General features: G+C 34.8%; 1 protein-coding gene across 1 annotated transcript; it reads left to right on the top strand.

Annotated features, from left to right (window-relative positions):
* Positions 1 to 3,722: 3,722 nt before the first annotated feature.
* Positions 3,723 to 9,508, top strand: LOC147067146 (uncharacterized). Its single transcript, XM_085954486.1, has 2 exons — positions 3,723 to 4,010; positions 8,668 to 9,508. Exons 1-2 carry the CDS (start codon positions 3,842 to 3,844, stop codon positions 9,258 to 9,260), a joined length of 762 nt encoding a protein of 253 aa, XP_085810612.1. The 5' UTR covers positions 3,723 to 3,841; the 3' UTR covers positions 9,261 to 9,508.
* The last annotated feature ends 10,050 nt before the right edge of the window (positions 9,509 to 19,558 follow it).

Below are 19,558 nucleotides of genomic sequence, written 5' to 3'. Positions count from 1 at the left end.
GCTCGTTTGACTCGTTTAATACGTTTGACTGAAAAAGTTTAGTGTGCACTGTGTATGTCGGATCTTAACAGCCTACCTCCACCCCTTGCCACTGGTTAACAGTCACTCCTTATAAAAATCTAATACGACACCTCCAGACTGTGAATATTCCACTCGTTTTGGAGCGAAAATGTTACGCAATTCACATTTTTTACTGTACCTACTTAGGCTACTTATATATTATAATCTAACGCTACTGCTGTTACAGTACTCGAAATGGACTGGAGCGCACCGGAGCGCCGTTCCGTTTCATGAAATCGGCATAGTTATCCCTCCGTCTCGTGAAAAATTTACGTCTGAGGTAGATAGGCCACAATACCAAAGAATCTAACACCATTATTTTATAAAATAAACATAAAATTAAATAACAACTATGTATTCGAGCGCTGTAGCTGTTAACCACACACTTGACGTCTCTGGTGTTATGCCATGGATCCTAATTTAATTAAAGAAAGAAACAAAATGTCACATTCTTCGTTGTCATGTGGAATTTTCCACAGACGCCAATCTCGGGAGTCTCTACGTTACACTTATACGAGAGTAATAACTTGACACCCACCGTGGCTGCGTGGCTTAAGCGTTGGACTATCACGCCGTGGGTCCCAGGTTTGAATCCTGGATCTGGCAAATACACATATTGTTTTTCAATTTATGTGTGAGTTAGGGTATGGACCTAATAGGTTGAGCAAGTGGCTGACATCCATTTCTCGTAAAAACAAAAAATCTGTTAATACAAACCTCTACTCTGTGGAGGATGCCCATATGATCGTATTAGGATCGGACATGGTCGGAAAAAAATAACTTGTTCGGCAATGTCATGTAATATAAAGTTGTCGATAGACAGTTTGATATTGAGAGAAGATACCGAAAATCAAATTATTTTTTTTTAGGTATCTATAGACATTTATATGAGTGAAAAGAAACTTTTTAGCATGTTAGTTTTGAGAGGGGGTGAGTCGTTTATTAGTAGGTATAACACAAATCATGGATAAAAAATCATAATGGGTAGACAAATTTATAATTAATAAATTAGTGGATAATTCTTTTAATGGTATACATTCTGGTGATTGTTGGAGATAATAGGGAATGGAGGAGAATATTGCGGAGCAAACGCTCGATTTGGACTGCATTACATAAATTTAATATTGGGCACCTAAGTTCGCGCAGAGTGACCGTTCAGGATATTATACTGCGTACCTCCCGCTTTTGATGGTATCTATTTGAAGCACCTACTTAGCTACGGCATTAAGGGCCCGCTGAAGAGCCCGCCGTTCAAATATAATTCAGTATAAAAAGGACCTCGGCGTCGTAACTACGTCAATTTAAATCGATCTTTTCGCAAAAATCACTAATCATCGGAGATTTTATGTCAAGAAATATTATTATTATTACTGATAATTTCTGCCGCGCGGAGAATTATTATTATTTTATGAACACCTGCGAGATGAAGCCGATCAGAAAACAGGGCTGTCAAAATAATATTAAGCATTCATATTTTTTAAATGTTAATTTCATCATGGTTTTTAATCAAACCTGTGCAAGTACGTACTGATAACTTGGGTGGATTTTGTAGCAAACATACTATTGATATATATACGGGTATATTATTATTATAACCCAATTCAAATTGAACATAGGTTGATACTCAAATACTATTATAGTATGTTTATGATTTCGAGAAAATAATACGATGGTATAATTAATCCATATCAATTATTTGAAAACATTACATTCGCATTTTGCACAAAATTACAAACACATTCGAAGTTTGTAATTTTGTGTTCGCACGTACAGACCACGTGATATTTGTTTACGCAAAATCGTCGCTTTTCAAAATGGCGAATTTGATTACCAGATTTTACTGCGATGAATCAGTATGTTCCTTTTTGTCTTTTTTTATTCGTAGGTTTGTTTACTATGTACACCGAGAAATTTCCATTTATAAACTCGGAAACGATTTTTACAGAAGAGTTTTGGAATATAATGCAACCAAAACTGGAAAAAAATTCTATCATGGGTGTTGACTTCCTGAATTAGCTAACCCCAGGTCCATGCCACTACGTGAACCACAGTGGATATTAAGCCATTTCCACACTGGCAACAAGTTGCTGGCAACCTCATTAAATTTTACGATACTTACCATAATTGCTTAAGAAATTTTACAATAATTATCGTAAAATCTAACGAGGTTGCCAGCAAATTAACTTGTTGCCAGTGTGGCCCCGGCATTAGATGCACAAAACTTAAATAATATATATTATAAATAAAAATTTAAAATTATAAATATATATTATGATTTATGTCTTCGACAGCCCTGATGAAATAAATGTGAAATATGAGTCGGATCAGTCACAGAGCAAATTTATTAACACAAACAACTTTGACACGACCTTTTTATATTAACTAGTAGACCAGATATTATGGACCACATGTTAAAAAATCATATTTTCAATTCTCAAGGCCAATTCTGTAGAACGTCCTCTTAATGAATGACCATAACCATATACCCAGCAGGGGTGTTGTAGGGCCGCAGCGCTCCGGCGTCAAAATTAAGCAGGCTGCTGAATACATGATTTTATTTTAATTACTATTAATTATTAAAAGTATATAAATCAAATATGTACATAAAATGAAGCTTTTGTTAAAATCTTTGAAGTGCCTACGTAATTACGTTCCGTGCAAGAGCTGCGCTTATTTATCTAAGATTTAATGTCACATATTATATTATTTAAAAAAATATATAACAAATAGGTATATCGACTTAAAATCGCTTCACGTCACAGTATTATACAACTTTATAATTCGTAATATTTATGTAGGTAATAAAAACATAATCTTTGTTCTAATATTAAAAAAAATTGAAACAATGAAAATGAATCAATTATTTCAACATTCATATCCTTCATTTATTTTATAGTAGGTACCATAATTTTGCGACGGGGCGGTAGTTTTGCGTTAGCACAGCATCCGGGCGGCAACTCCCCTTGGTTTTACTTTGTACCAGATATTTGCAATCGGCCTTATTAGCACTGAGGAAGACAACGGAAAACCAACAAACACTATAAAACTCTTTTATAATAATAATTTCCTACAGCGATTTGGCGAACACAGCCTCCGCTGGAAGAAAAAACTGGAAGGCGAAGAAGTAACTAAATTCTTAAGTTGACGGTCAATTAGCAATAAATAGGTCTACAATCTGCATCATAATTATCTTTTTTTATTCATGTACCTATTTATTAAAAAAATATATTGTAGGCCGTCAGTAATGAACGATAATATGAATTATTTAACGGCCGTTACGAGCGTCGTGCGGACGTAATCTAGCGGTGGTTGAGGTCACTAAAACGTTGTCTCTATGCAAACCAGTGGGTCTATTCTATACTTATCGAACACTAAATTGATAAATAGTATCAAACTTAGGGTAGGTTTGTATCAAAATATTAGCACTTATTGTAACAATTACACGAAGCCGGTTTTTATTGTTGCAATAAGTGCGATATTTTAACAGCAGCAAGATAGGTGCTGTTAAAATATAGCACTTATTGCAACAATAAAAACCAGCTTCGTGTAATTGTTACAATAAGTGCTAATATTTTGATACAAACCTACCCTAAGTTTGATAATATTTTTCACTTTATCACTTTAGCGGTCGATAAGCATAGAATAGACCCACAGATGGCGTTGTTGTGAGCGTAACGTCAAATAGCGTTGCCGACATTTGCATGACGGCCGTCATAGCGGAACAAACACTAAACAGTCGTGGAACGTTTTTTTCCGTCTAGAGGTGTTTAAAAAAAAAAAAATGAGTGTTAAAACTGCAAACATAATTTGGACCAGCGAAAATGATGAAATATTGATTGATTTTGTAAGAATTAATGAAGCTTTATATAATGTGAATAGCAAAAACTATAGAAAAGCTCAGTTAAAACAAAATCTGTGGAATAATATCGGGACTACACTTGAAAAATCAGGTACTTATGTTTATTGAAAATACTAGGTACATACACCATATTTTTTAATATTCTATTTTATTACACATTACGTTAAACTCAAGAATATATTATATACATATATACAATAGTGAAGCTTCTAGTAAAAGTAATCACCGTAGTGGGTTAATGTTGCGCTGCATAATTATGGTGCCATTCAATAGCCTCTGGGCCGTTGAAGTATTTTTTTCAAATATGAGTGTAATCCTTTCTGCCATGGACATTGTGTTCTGTAATAGAGTGGGAGGGGGTTTGCGGCTGACAGGGCTCTAGCCTGGGGCCGGCGTGGCAAGTCGACCAGATAAATGAGATAAACACACATCACAAATTTGCTTTAAAAATAAAAAAAGTCGCCTGCGACGCCATTTTACTTCAATAATATCATTATTTAAAATTATGTGGTTGTACGATACTTAGAATTTTTAATTGTGTATCGATAGGTACTCGAAAACTCCATAATTGAAATGGATGTATTAAAATACCTATACAAAAAAAAAACACTAAATATACACATTGGTTTTATCGTGAACACCATTTGCTACTGTAGAGCGTCACATAGCCTTTATCCTTAGCGATAGGTAGGGGAGTCCGCTTCAAGACGTGGCGGATAATGGAAGTACGTCATCAACGTTTTTGACCTGGAACAACTACTTTTGCTTCCCTTAAAATTTGTTATATAATATGCAGGCACATAATTATTATATAAACAAATTGTCTGCAATAGGTAGGAACTCCGCCTATAGTAATAGGGAACGACTCTACCTATGATATGGCCGGTCCCAAGCCCGGATAAAGGAGGAGGGTTCGTCGTAGGGCTAATCACCCACCAAGGTAAAAATAACCCTGATTACGAACACCAAAACAACTGCCTTGGACCCTGGACTCCCCATAAACCAACGACCCAAGCAAAGAATTAAGGACAAACGATTATATATACAATGTGGCACATGGAATGTACGCACTATGTTGCAGCCAGGCAAGATGGAGGAGGTTGCATTTGAATTACATAAGTATAAAATGAGCGTGACTGCATTGCAGGAAATAAGATGGGAGGGCGCAGGTTTCATAAACAAGAGAAACTTCACTTTGTATTACAGTGGATCTGCAGGTACGCAGGGTCGCTATGGAACTGGGTTCTTAATCAGCTCTGATATCCGCAGGGCAGTACTAGGATTTGAGCCAATTAGTGAGAAATTATGTAAACTTAAACTGAAAGGTACACTTTTCAATATTACATTCATCAACGTTTATGCCCCAACTGAGGATGCGACCGAGGAAATTAAGGATAGATTCTATGAAGGTCTGCAGAGAGCCTGCGAAAAAGTCTCCCCACATGATGCTCTAATTATCTTGGGAGACTTCAATGCAAATATTGGAAAAGAGGAAGCATTTAAAGAAGTGGCTGGGCAGCACAGTTTGCATGAAATGACAAGCGATAATGGTGAACGTCTATGCTTTTTAGCGGCTGCAAATAATTTAATAATTAGTAGTACATGGTTTAAACATAAAAATATCCACAAAGAAACCTGGAAAATACCTGGAAGTAATACATGCAACCAAATAGATCACATTCTTATATCGAAAAGAAGAGCGACAACAGTGGAGGATGTGCGCGTCTGCAGAGGAGCCAATTGCGATTCTGATCGAAGTGAGAGCAAAATTAAAACAAAAAATCTCCTTAATACTGAAAAAAGAAGGCCAGAGAAGAACTAAATGGAAAGCTGAAAAATTGAGGGATGAAGAAATTTTGGATAAATACCAGGAATCTATAGAAACAAACTTAAAAATGACTTTAATAACCGATGATGTGAATGTGGACTGGGAAAATACAAAAAACTGTAGTATCACGAGTGCCACAGAATTTCTGGGGGAAAACAAAGCAAAAATAGATGCAGGATGGTTTGATGATGATTGCAGGCAAGCACTGTTTGAAAAAAATGAAGCAAGTAAGAAATGCCTACAAAGGGAAACTCGCCAAAATTACGAAAAAATAAAGAAAAGAGAAAAACTGCAACAAAGCTCTGTCGAGAGAAAAAGCGAATGATGTTGAAAAGAATACTCCAAGATATGGAATATCAAAGAAGAAACAATGATCCCAGAAAATTTTACAAGACTCTTCGAAATCCTGTAAGGATAGTGAAGGACAAATGCTGATTGAAAAGGAGGACATTATGTTATTTCACAACACTTTTAAATCAGGCTTATAGTAATGGTCATGAGGAAACGGAAGAAGTATTGTACCACACTGCTGAGGAATTTATTGATGAGCCTACTCTGCCTGAAGTAAGAAGAGCATTAAGAACGCTGAACAACAATAAAGCACCTGGAACCGACAGGACAACAGCCGAGCTGATAAAGAGTGGTGGCACAACACTGGAAGCAAATATCCACAAGATAATTCTCAATATTTGGGAAAAAGAAATTCTACTTGAGGAATGGAAGATGGGTATAATCGTGCCTATTCTGAAAAAGGGAGACAAAACAATGTGCGATAACTACAGAGGGATCACTATTCTAAACGCAGCTTATAAAGTTTTCTCATCTGTACTGTATAGCAGGTTAATAATCTATGGTGAGGAAATCCTGGGAGAATACCAATGCGGCTTCCGACCAAATAGATCTACCATAGATCACATCCATCTCATGAGGCTAACTATGGAGAAAGCGCACGAATACAACCTTACACTCCACCACCTGTTTATTGATTTTAAACAAGCTTTTCGACAGCGTGAATAGGGATAAGATGCTGCAAAGCCAAAAAATACTGGGAATTCCCTTAAAACTAGTAAGGCTAATAAAGACCACACTGACGGATACTCAAGCAGTTGTCACTGTGCAAAATGAGCAAACTGAAGCTTCAAAATCGAATCAGGTGTGAGACAAGGGGATTCGCTATCCACTATGGTATTTGACCTTGTGGTGGAATCCATAGCTCGTGAAACCAACATAAGAGGATGGGTAGATAACAGTACAACGCAAATGTGCGCTTATGCTGACGACATAGTGATTACAAGCAGATCCAAACAGAGGATGATCGACCATGAAGGCACTATGAAAATAAAAGCAGAAAACGCTGGGCTGCAAATAAGCCAGTCAAAAACTAAATATATGGTCAGCACACGCGATCAGGTACCGCTGCAGAATATAGACATAGGACAGCATGCATATGAAGGGGTGGACAAGTTCACGTATCTCGGATCCAGCCTAAATACCCAAAATAAGACAGCAGAGGAGATAAAAATCCGCCTTATCTCCGGGAATAAATGCTGGCATGCCTGCAAGCGACTGGTAGGGTCGAAAATTATAGGCCGAAGAAGTAAACTTCCAATTTATAAAACAATTATAAGGCCAGTGGTCACTTATGGCTGTGAGACTTGGTGCTTAACTCAAAACGTGGAAAACAAATTAGCTGTCTTCGAGCGCAAAATACTCCGCAAAATCTTTGGACCCACATTGGAAAATGGGAACTACAGAATAAAAATGAACCACGAGTTGGAAGAGCTGATTGAACAGCAAACAATCATAAGATACTGTAAGTCCCAAAGACTACGATGGGCGGGACATGTGGAGAGAATGCCTGAAGTTAGAGCGCCAAGGATCATGATGAAATGGCTACCCCAACGGAAGAGACGCAGAGGCCGTCCAAGAAGGAGATGGGCTGACGCTGTAAAAGTGGACTGGCTTCATATAGGAAGACCCGGTAACTGGAGAAGTGTGGCGAGAGACCGGAGTGAGTGGAGGAGGCCAAATCCCACCCCGGGATGTAGCGCCGTGGAAGAAGAAGAAGAAGAAGAAGCAATAGGCAGGAAAAAAAGGCTGAAATAACCCCATAAAAATTCCAAAAGTATTTTCAGTTTTCCTCAAGTTTTAGATAGTCGACAGTTATATTTATACAGCTTTTGATTGATCATGTAGAGATTGCTATCCTGGGTCCTTAAGGTTTCATCAAGTTTACGTGCAGCGCAAAAGCTTCATCTCCTACTATCACATGGGGTACAACATTATCCGTTCTGGGTAGTGCTTTTGGTGCTGGTATATTGAATGTATTATTTTTTTATCCTTTTCCCTATTTTGCTTTTTAGATAGATACCGGCATCTCCTTATTTACCATAAGAACCGACAACGATAGCGATGAATTTATTTACGATCCGCATCAACAACTGCTAGCAAAACTATTAGTTATAATATAACGATCCACTACTCTTGGGGGCCTTTATCCTTATACGTTTCCAATCTATCATTCCGACGCAATTCAGATAATTCCATTTTTAACAAAATAGACTACTGATTTTTCGTAGTTCATTGCCCTTGGGAGGGTTACATTTAAATTGTACGTAAAAGATTAAATTTCACCGTAGCAGAGTTCGCCGTGAGCTTTCTATTGGAAAGAGATGACCGTATACTATACAGTCTCCAATTTTATTAGATTCAATATGAACATTAATTCAATTTTCATACCAGATTTTGGCAAATTTCATGAATTCAAGAATGAAAACTTAACCTAACCTAACCTAACAAATAATCCAGTATAATATTGGCTATTTTCAAAATTTGTTTTTCGTTGACTTATATATGATACTGGAAAGCAAGTGATCGAAAAGACTCTATACCAATAAAATCATTATTTTTATTTTTGCAGGTACTGACTGCTGTAAAAGATGGGCATACGTACGGGATTATTATATTCGGCGTAGAGGAAAACCTGGCACTGGTTCAGGAGGTGAAGCAGCGAAGAAGAGGTCTGATCTCCTATCATTCTTGGATAGAATTCCTTCATCACAAAGAAACTCAATTACCAATGTTGTTGGAGATGACCTCCACGAGAATGAAATCACGGAGGATACACAAGTAGACATTAAAGAAAACATATTATCTCCCATTGATGACACAGAAAATATGACAAGATTCAATTGTAATGAACATAATAAAAAAGATGCTGATAATAACAAAGGGGGTGTTAACAAAGACGAATTTATGAGAGAAACGAAAAAGAAAAAAATAATACACTCTGAGGAACAATTGGAGCTACTGAAAGAAGTAGCTCAGCAAAAAGCAATTCCGGCTCAAAATGAATTGGATGAAACAGACCTTTTCTTCAACTCTATGGCGAAAATTGTAAAAAAACTTCCTCGGTATGAACAAATTCAATTGAGAATGCAAATTGCATCGTCGGTTGGTAATGCTGAATTAAGAAGTATTTCAAACGAGTCAAGACAAACTAACGATTTATGAAGACCGAGCACTAGCTTTTCAAATGCAATGCTTCCCCCACCAACAAAATGACCATCGACAATAATTTTATTACGTTTCAGATACAAGAAGTATGATTATTTCAAACAAGTGTCATCAACAAGAGCAAGACATGTGATGTTTAACTGACGTTTTAGTGAAAAATAACCCCCCACATAATGAGATGATCGGTTCCTAGGTTTTCTTCATGTAAATAATCGAGTGGATTATATTAAATTCTGCAAAATTCTAAAGGTTGTTTTATTACTCGATAGCTATTTTGGTTGTGACACCATTATCAAGACTACAAAAATAAACGACTTGTCTTCATTTAAGTATCAAGTACATAGAAAGAGACGGGATCACCGCTCTCAGTCACCCCAGAACTATTTAACACTCCCGTTGCCACGATGGTCTCGCAGTTTAGAAATGACCTTAAATCATAGATACCCCACTTATTATTATGTATATAAACGTCTACTTTTAGCTATTTGTAGATAAAATATTTAGGCATAAAAAGAAAAATATATAGGTGGTTGAATTGAATGTTTTATATGTAAAATTAATCATTTTTCGAAAGTCTAATCAATATTTTGATAAGACAGTGATAGGGCTATCTAGAATGATATACGTTAGAGAAACGCGCATAATAGTAATGTAAACATGAGACACTATTTTAAAATGTCATTTGTTAGTCAGAGATAGAAATGTATGTCTTTGTTCAACATAATTCTGTGAATAATGCAATCAGTTATAGCCTTCCATAATATATCGAACCTTGAAGTATACATTGTTCAAATACATCTGACGATAAACGCCAAAGCAACCCTTAACGCAATGTTATTAGTGTTCATTTTACCGTGTTAACTTCGCTACATGTGGCGTTTATTCATAAACAATTAACGAAAAGGATCCAATGCTATTGACCATTGTCTAGTCAAGTTATAAAACCTTTTTTCCCGGATTTAGAATACAGACCCTTGCTACAAGGTTTGTAAAGATTACATCAGTTTGTGGGACATAGGCAATTGAAAAAAATTCTCGAGCGGGCTAAATAAAAACAGCACAGCATGTGGCGTGGCGTATTCACATGTTCTACATGTTTATACTATTATCATATTAGGCAATGCAATATGTTAAATATTGGCAAGGGTAATATTATTTCATTCTGTTTTAGAATTTTAGGAAAATAATACAATGCGATAAATTTCATAATATTGATGTACCTACCCATTCAAATGTTGTATTCAAACCCAAATATTAAACCCGTTTAAATAAATACCCTGCATTGAAATCAGACAGCTACAGAAAATGTAGGTATGTTCTAATGACTAGCATCAAATAATAATATATTTGTATCTATAGTTAACTGCAGCTTTGTAAATTGCGGTGCGGTGCGGTTAATACGATATTCTAAAATATCCTTTTTTTGACGATATTACTAATACCTACCTATATTAGTTTTTTTTAATTATAAAAGATTATAAATGAGACATTATTTTGTTGGTCCATGGTTGAACCGTAATAAATTGTATTGTCGTCGTAAATCACTAATAATAGCTTTCATCCGAAAATAATAATGAGTCAGCAAATGCAATTTAAGTGCAACTAGGTAGTACACGTGGAGTTTCTTTTGTTTATGAAGTAGACACACAGTTGCAAAAAATATTTTACAGTGTTTGCAGCATTTTTATTTTTTAATTTTACAAGTACCAATAATAAAATTATAAAGTAGGTACCTACTTACATACCTAATATGTAAATAAATAATCATAGTGAACCTGTTGTGTTTACATGATATTGTGTTATAATATTATATATTATTATTAACTATATATAATAATATGTCCATAATATCGGTGGATTGTATGTAGGTACAAGAAATTCATATTAAGATTACTGAATCATTCTAATTTCATAAGTACTTACCAAATAATATTATTATATAAATAAATATTATCATACTCAATCTGATGTAGGTATATACATAATAATATACTATTATATTATTTCTCAGTGGTGAAGTGTGGAGGTAGACTGTTAAGATCCGACATAAATAGTGCATTGTGAGTCATACGTACCTATTTGTTTTTATTGAACTAATACTACAATAATTTACATAATATGGTGTTATATAGTTTTTAAAAATCAGATAAACCCAGGCCGAAATAAAACCATAATAGTTTCGGTACGCTTTGGGCAATCCTACAATTTTGTGCACACTTTTTCATTCATACTTCTCTTTTCGTTAAATATAAAATACATATTATTATTACACGTCATGTTGTTGGTATTTTTTAACTCTTCAAGTGAAGCGCCTAGTTTCAGAAGCCCTAAAAAGGTTTTCATAAAATTTTGAGTTTGATATATATTTAGATATATGTTTTTGTCCACTATATATTGGACAAAATGTAAGCAATAAAACTTAATGTGTTCATTAAAATATATCGAAGCCAATATTATTTCATAATATGCTAGGTATCTATTATTTTATGTGGCGAACGTAATAACGAACGCCTGCACACGTGTTATTCTACCTTACAACACCCTCGTCCGCTTCGGATGAATTAGCCATCCCCACTCTCCGTGAAATGACAGCGTGTGTTCGTTGTTCCATTTAAAACAGATCGAGACACACCGTGGTTTGGTTATGACGTACATTTATCGATGTCCGATTATTATACACGATTATAAGATAATTGCATGTGATATACACAGAATAACATGTTAAACGATGACTAAATAGTATTTAAAAACATACTTTACCTTTTGAAGCAATCAATTAGCTTTTAAAATGCCTTAAAATGCCAAATTTCTAGCGGGACACTGAGTGGACGGCATGGGAACGGGCGTAATTTTTTTTACCATGGTAAGGGAAAGGTTAAGAATAAAACCTATTTGGAAACCTTATTAATTCAATATCAATTGGCTGACTACCTACTACGTTGAGTTCTTTTATAAACCTTATGAAGAACTTTATACGGATTACATCTAATAATCTTCTTTTTCTTCCACCCTGTCACGGCCCAGCATTGGGGCATAGGGCAAGCACAAGTTTGCGCCACTTCCCATGGTCCATCGCCAACTCTTGCGCCTCCCGCTATGTCAGAACTGCAGCACGTAGGTCACTTTTGTAGCACTGCTGAAGGGTGAGGGAGGGCCGGTCACGGCGACGGAACTCTTGAGGTTGTGCCACAAGGGTACAAAGTGTCGCACTCTTTGGTGGCATCCGGAACACGTGTTCCAGCCATGTAAAGTACCAGTAATACATACATAATATTTATTATAGTAAAAAAATAAAATATATTATATACAACTAAGTATAATCTTTTTAACACTACAACAGGCCATGAGGCTTAATGATAGTAGTATAGTTAGTAATAGAATTGAAACAATCACAAACAACCAGACTTCAGAGAAAATATCATAAATATATTGTGAATCTTGAGTCCTCGGATGTCAGTCCAGCGCATTACACACTGTACTACAAGGGTCGACCAATGTGACCGGGCCATCTGAGTCTTTGTGTTCTTAAGATATAAACTATATTGGGCTCATTCAGCTTAGAGGCAAACCCGGTATAAAATCTCATTGGTTGTTTACCACTCCATACTAATCAGTCTGATACTTCATTGACTGCATATCATTTAATAGCATTACGTTGACCAATGTATGGCTCCGAATGCGTTTTGAACTGAAATTGTGTATCTACTCATGAAATCTATCTGAGTTCAACTAAAGGCCATCCGATATGGTATATCAATGGCTCAGACCAATAACAATACTACACTCAGCATCCATACAAATGCGGTAGCTTTCGTTTTCTTTAATCTAAGGTATTCTTCATAGAATTTTATTTTGGAATAGATGATAATCGTTTTTTGTTTATCTGTCAGGCTTCAGATTTCGCACCCATACAGACTTACCAGTTTCATGGTCATGTTGTACACCAGTTATTTTCTTGGACATCAGGTTAGACTTAAAGAAGTGTGAAGAATGCTGCATTCCCACTCCTCAGTCTGCTGGTGAGTTTGAGGTTCATCTCATTCTTTGAAAGTATGTACCTACTTAACCACACCACCGGCGGCGGGTCTATTCTATACACAAGCCTGCTTTCGGTCCGCTACGGTAGCTAAATAGGGTAGGAAAGTATCGTATTATTAACACTTATTGTAACAATTACAATAAGTTAACCGTCTGAACTGTCTAAAATTTATCACAGGGAAGAATTGCTGTTAAAACATGGCACTTATTGTAAAATTATAACAAAATTATTATAATTGTTACAATAAGTGTTAATAATTCGATACTATCCTACCCTATTGAGCTGCCATAGCGGACCGAAATCAGCCTTGTGTATATAATAGACCAGTAGGTTATTTGTGAAGTCTTAAGGGGGGACATGCTCAGCGTAGGTCAAAATGGAGCTTTTATTGCATTTTCAAATCATGATCTTGGATATTCCTTAAACGTTGTAGATAATTTATTTATATAATTTTGAAGCCTTATTATCCTTTAAATTTATTTTAAACATTTTTGATGACTGCATAAAGTATTTTTATTACATAAAATAGTATTCTTTTAAACCTCTCGCTCTAATGTTTTAGAATATAGTCATATTTCGGTACATGAATGTGCAGTGGTGTTAAGATTTTTTACATTTATTAATTTTTAAACGCATTTATAAAACCATCAGTATAATTTATGTTGACATTATTATAGTGAAATATTTACGATAAAAATTATATTGATAATCTCTGTGATCCCTGATTTCTTTTGTCATCCCCCAGTGGTTAAGCTACAACATACGGCCGTAGCCATAAATTGACAAACTAAGATCACATAGATTATCAATATAATTGTTTATCGTAAATATTTTACTAAAATTATCTCGTCATAAATTATACTACTTAATGGTTTTATAAATGCGTTTAAAAATTAATAAACGTAAAAAATCTTAACACCACTGCACATTCATGTACTGAAATATGACTATATTCTAAAACATTAGAGCGAGAGGTTTAAAAGAATACTATTTTATGTAATAAAAATACTTTATGCAGTCATCAAATGTTTAAAATAAATATAAAGGATAATAAGGCTTCAAAATTTTATAAATAGATTATCTACAACGTTAAAGGAATGTCCAGGATCATGGATCGAAAATACAATAAAAACTCAATTTTGACCTACGCTGAGCATGTCCGCCCTTAAGCTGACACCACTTTTGCTTTGAGAGGTTTATTCATACCAGTTGTTGCAATAAATAAATCTTATTTTGTCAATGTATCCCAATAAATAAATCTAGTTGGTTAGGTACTTAATGTCATCCAATAGGCACATATAAATAATAAAAAAAAAGAAACTAACAAATGAACTTCTAATTCTTTATTTGAAATATCTTTCTTTTTAGTATGTACCAATGTACCTATTGTAAAAATGTCTTCCTCGAGTGAGGAAAATATTTTACATGAATTTAATTCAGATGAATTAATGTGCCAAGGATTATTGGATGATCTCATTCTAGATATATTAGTAAACTATGTAGAAAATAATGCAGAAGAATATAATGTTCATCTTCTTCCCGAAACGTTCAAGCTTATTGACCAAAATGCTGTTATACCAAATATTATTGAAAGCGGTGTTAAGGAATCTATTAAAACATTAGCAGAGTTATTGAGATGTGTTAATTACAAAACAAGTCTGAGTGAATTTTGGTTGTTGGATGTAGTAGCAAAATGTTTGATCACAGTGCAAGCAGAAAATGTATCACAGTGTACGTAAACTAATTCTTTCTCCATATAATGGATTGTTTGTACGAATATTGATAGTTTTAAATTCAGTGTAAAGATAATGCGCTTATGACAAGACAAAGATAAGATGAGATGTTAATTGAGCCTTTCCTCTCAGATGTTCATGCGAATCAATGCATTCGGTAGAGTTAACCTATATTTGTATAGAGATGAAAATTGTACACAAATCAAATAAATCTAGGTATTAATACTTGTATATCTAATATCTTATATCTAGTATGTAATATCTTTTTTCACAAGACAGAGGATCACTTCTCAACATTACAGAACTCTGGATCAGGCTTTCCCATTTTAATCTCTCCTATGGCAGCATTTAGATAGATAGCTTCTATATTCAATCTGAAATAGCATGACATAGCTGTAATATAATATATATGTTGTCCAGTTTTAACATCTTTTTCGCGCAGTGGTCAATATGATGTAACATTTAAAAAAATATCAGAGGCATTTTAATGGTTTATATTTAATATCATGTAGTATTAATTGTTCTTGAGCTGTGTTCTGATAATGATATTAATTAAGAAAAAATCAAGTTATTAAAGGACAATGTTAAAAATTCATGGTTAAACTACATAATTGACTGATTTGTTGACATTACATACTATTATGTCAAAGATACATAGATACAACGCTACATAATATGTCAAAAGATAGGGGCATCATGACTGATTTAGTTGTCTATCTTACGACATTAGACTATGGTTGTTTTATTATAGTTCTTTCACTCCACTTGATGCGTGTATTTTGTGACTGATAAAACACAAAAATTAATATTTGAAGGGTCTGCAATGAAGATAAATTAATAATTTACTTATAATTAGAACATAAGTAAATAGTATATTATCATTTTTGCTCTATAGCGGAGTATAATAATGGGCTCCACAGAGTGAATGTTTTACAGACTTTAACAATGAATGATTATTAGCCATCCAAACACACATTGAACAATTAATGTGATTTTTGGAAGACCCCAAAATGGTCTCTCACGGCTTTAGAGATGAGTACTCTGGATATGTGATCTAAAATGACTGCAATCTAACAAATATACTGTTTATATAAAGAGTTACGTATTATTTTCCATATAAAGTCTCCCAAAAGAAGATGATATTATGGAGCTGTAATATAATTAAAGATATTCAATTATCCCTTGATTCTCAGGAGAATGTAATAAAACGATTTAAAGAATGTGTTCTTTCTGCCAAGATTGACTTTCTAACACTGGATCCAATTATTGCAAGTGATAAAGGTAAATTATATTTTTGACGTGTATAACCTTTTTAATAACTACAAAATATACAGTAAAATCTCAATGAAACTAATAGAAGTACAGGCGGCCCTCGACTTTCGAACGTTTTCTGAAAATGTGTACGAAAGCCATTGATATACTCCTGGATGAATCATATGCTTCTTAAAATGACGCCCGATTTTCAGCGACTCAGCCTTTGTTAAAACTTACTGAGTAAGCCCGGTCTAGCTTGCATCTTACTCTAACTAATAGTCAGCGCATGACGACTTGCTCTGTCTGTTTTGCGTTGCAGCACCCTTAGGTTCACTATTCCAAGAACGCAAATTTAGTTTTACAGCCAGGGTAATACGGGTGAAATTCGGGAATCCATGTTATCGGTCTCAACGCATTATACCTACAAGGAAATATTATAAGACGATATCTTTTGTGGTACATTTTTAAAATGACACTTGTATGGGAACTGCTCATCTAGTAGTATATCAATGATGAAAGCAGACTAATGTAAAAAAAAAAACATCAAAGTGTACTTTAAAGTATTTATTTACCAATGGACGTGTATAATAAAATTAACAAGGCATATTAGCATCAAGAGATAGGTGAATACCACTAAGTGTTTTATAACATGCTGTGTCTTTATCAATTGCGACTGCATGGAAACGCACAGATTTTGCAGTATCAACAAAAATATTAATTTTAAGAAATGTACGAAATAGCAAATTGTACAAAAGTAGAACGTACGAATGTCGAGGGTTGAATGTACAAGTCAAAATACAGCTCGCAAAATAATATTTCAAGTCAGGGTTGGTTGAAACATGACAAAATTAATGAAAAAATCAATAATTATAATGAAATGATTCCACCAATTACAATTTTAAATATCAATGTACACATTTTAGATGAGCCAGTTTTACATAAAAAACAAGAAATGGTAAATGATGGTAAAATAAAACCTTCGAGGACTGTGCACCATTCAAGAAATTCTCAAGTGAATGCAAATAGTTCAGGGATGAATCTCCAAGATTTATTGAAAATTACTGACTGTATATTAGATGTGTGAGTTATTGAATGTTAAATCAAGAATATCTTTGTTATTCGCATGTAAATACTGTTAATACAATGTGTACTAATTATTTTTTTAGCTTTCACAATACATTAACGTTTCAAATACTAAAAAGAATATTTTCATCACCACTGAATTATAAAAAACTTTATTGGCGACACCGCTTTAACATTCCCAAAACGTTAATTTCTATCGAGGTAATGCAACGATTTCAAGAAATTATGGCAAAACCTCAAAACGTTGAAGCTGTGGATATCATAGGAGCAGAGTCTACACAAATGTTGTTGATGATAAATGAAAATAAACAAAATATAGAAACCGAATTACAAAATGAATTTAAAAATTACATCCTACCATTGCAGTTGGCTGTGGATGATACATTTTTTGACAGTTTTTGGGGACCAAAGATAGAAAAAAAACCAGACAAAAAAAAATTACTTACAAAAAATAAAAAAAAGAGAAAATAGACATTATTAGTGATTGGTTTGATTCATTATATTTTATGATCCAATAAACTATACGATTGATCTTTCGTTTTTATTACTTTGGTTAAAATTTATAAAAACAATGGTTTATTTAGATATCATTGAGTCAATGCCGGATATTCTGTTACATCTCTATATATATAAAAATCTCGTGTCACGATGTTTGTGGTCGAACTCCTCCGAAATGGCTCGACCGATTTTTATGAATTTTTTTATATATATTTGTTAGGTATGAGAATAGGTCAACAAGTATATTTCATACCGCTAGGTGATTAGGGTATCTCTTTCCAGAAAAATTTTCTTTTGTCATTTTGACATTTCATTCGGCATATCACAACGCAGTGCGTGCAAAATTTTGTATGATTTATTTTAATTTATCTATTTTTATGTGCGTGTATTACAAACAAACAAAGAAAAAGTGTAAAGCAACAAACATGCGAAATAGTAGAGCAGAAAGAACAAATCCAACAAGATAACAAAAACGTGCGTGTAAGCATGTCGCAATTGCGTGCACCCCAATCACAAGAGGCATGAGCTGAACGAAATCAACAACGACAATTGGAACGGAGCCAAGCGCGCCGGTTCGTAGTTAACACACGCAGAGCAAATGACCGACAACACCAACAAGTACATCGAACATTTACATCCGCTTCGTTCCTTCGTTTCGCATTCGAGTACGAGCCAGATATTGAATATTCCGCTCATCCGAAAGTGCTGATTGGTGCTATGGACAAAGAATGTCCCCATTGTCATGCGCTCAAATTCAAACATGAGTCAGCCGGGATGTGTTGCGCATCAGGAAAAGTGCAACTACCAGAAATTGAGATACCACCAGAACCATTGAACGGCTTGCTCATCGGCACGGTTCCAGATTCAAACCTGTTCCTGAAGTCCATTCGCACTTTCAATCCATGCTTCCAAATGACTTTGTTCGGAGCAACAGAAATAGTTCACAATATTGCGGCAAATGGTCAACAATTCCATTCTACGTTCAAAATCAAAGGCCAAGTATACCACAAAGTAGGCTCATTGCTGCCAATGCCAAACGAACCACATAAATTTTTACAAATCTACTTCATGGGCGGTGAGGACATCAATCATGTGGATGCACGTTGTGGCTACAATAGCCTCAATTCGCCTAATGCCAGGCGCATCGTCGGCAAACTACACGCCCTGTTGAATGAGCACAATGAATTATTGAAATTCTTCAAAGCACACATGCACGAATTGCAAAGTGACAATCACGCTATTGTCATCAATCCTGATAAAACACCAGCTGGAGAGCATGTGCGTCGATTCAATGCGCATGTTGTTGACGACATTGCTGGAATCATGGTTGGCGACCGCACATCGACGCGAGAAATCGTGATTCAAAGAAGAAACAATAATCTGGAGTTCATCGCTGACACACACCGTTCATACGACGCTCTCCAATATCCGCTAATTTTCTGGAAAGGACAAGACGGATATTGCATAAACATTAAACAACGAGATCCTGTCACAGGTAATTCATTCATTATGAACATCATTACTCATTTTGAATTGAGAAAATGAATGGTTGATGTTTTTTTGTTTTTATCGGCGGTCATCGTCTACAGCGCTCTATTTCTCTTTCTGTCATAGATCCCATCCCCACACACTTACGATACATTCGTTATTTTTTTATTTAACAACCAAAATATTCACTAGAAATAATT

Source organism: Rhyacophila brunnea, unplaced genomic scaffold, assembly GCF_057557595.1.
Source record: "Rhyacophila brunnea isolate RB1 unplaced genomic scaffold, BYU_Rbru_1.0 scaffold_4, whole genome shotgun sequence".
NCBI classification, from domain to species: domain Eukaryota; kingdom Metazoa; phylum Arthropoda; class Insecta; order Trichoptera; family Rhyacophilidae; genus Rhyacophila; species Rhyacophila brunnea.
The sequence above is the reverse complement of the archived record's forward strand: the minus strand, read 5'-3'. Positions and strand labels throughout refer to the sequence as shown.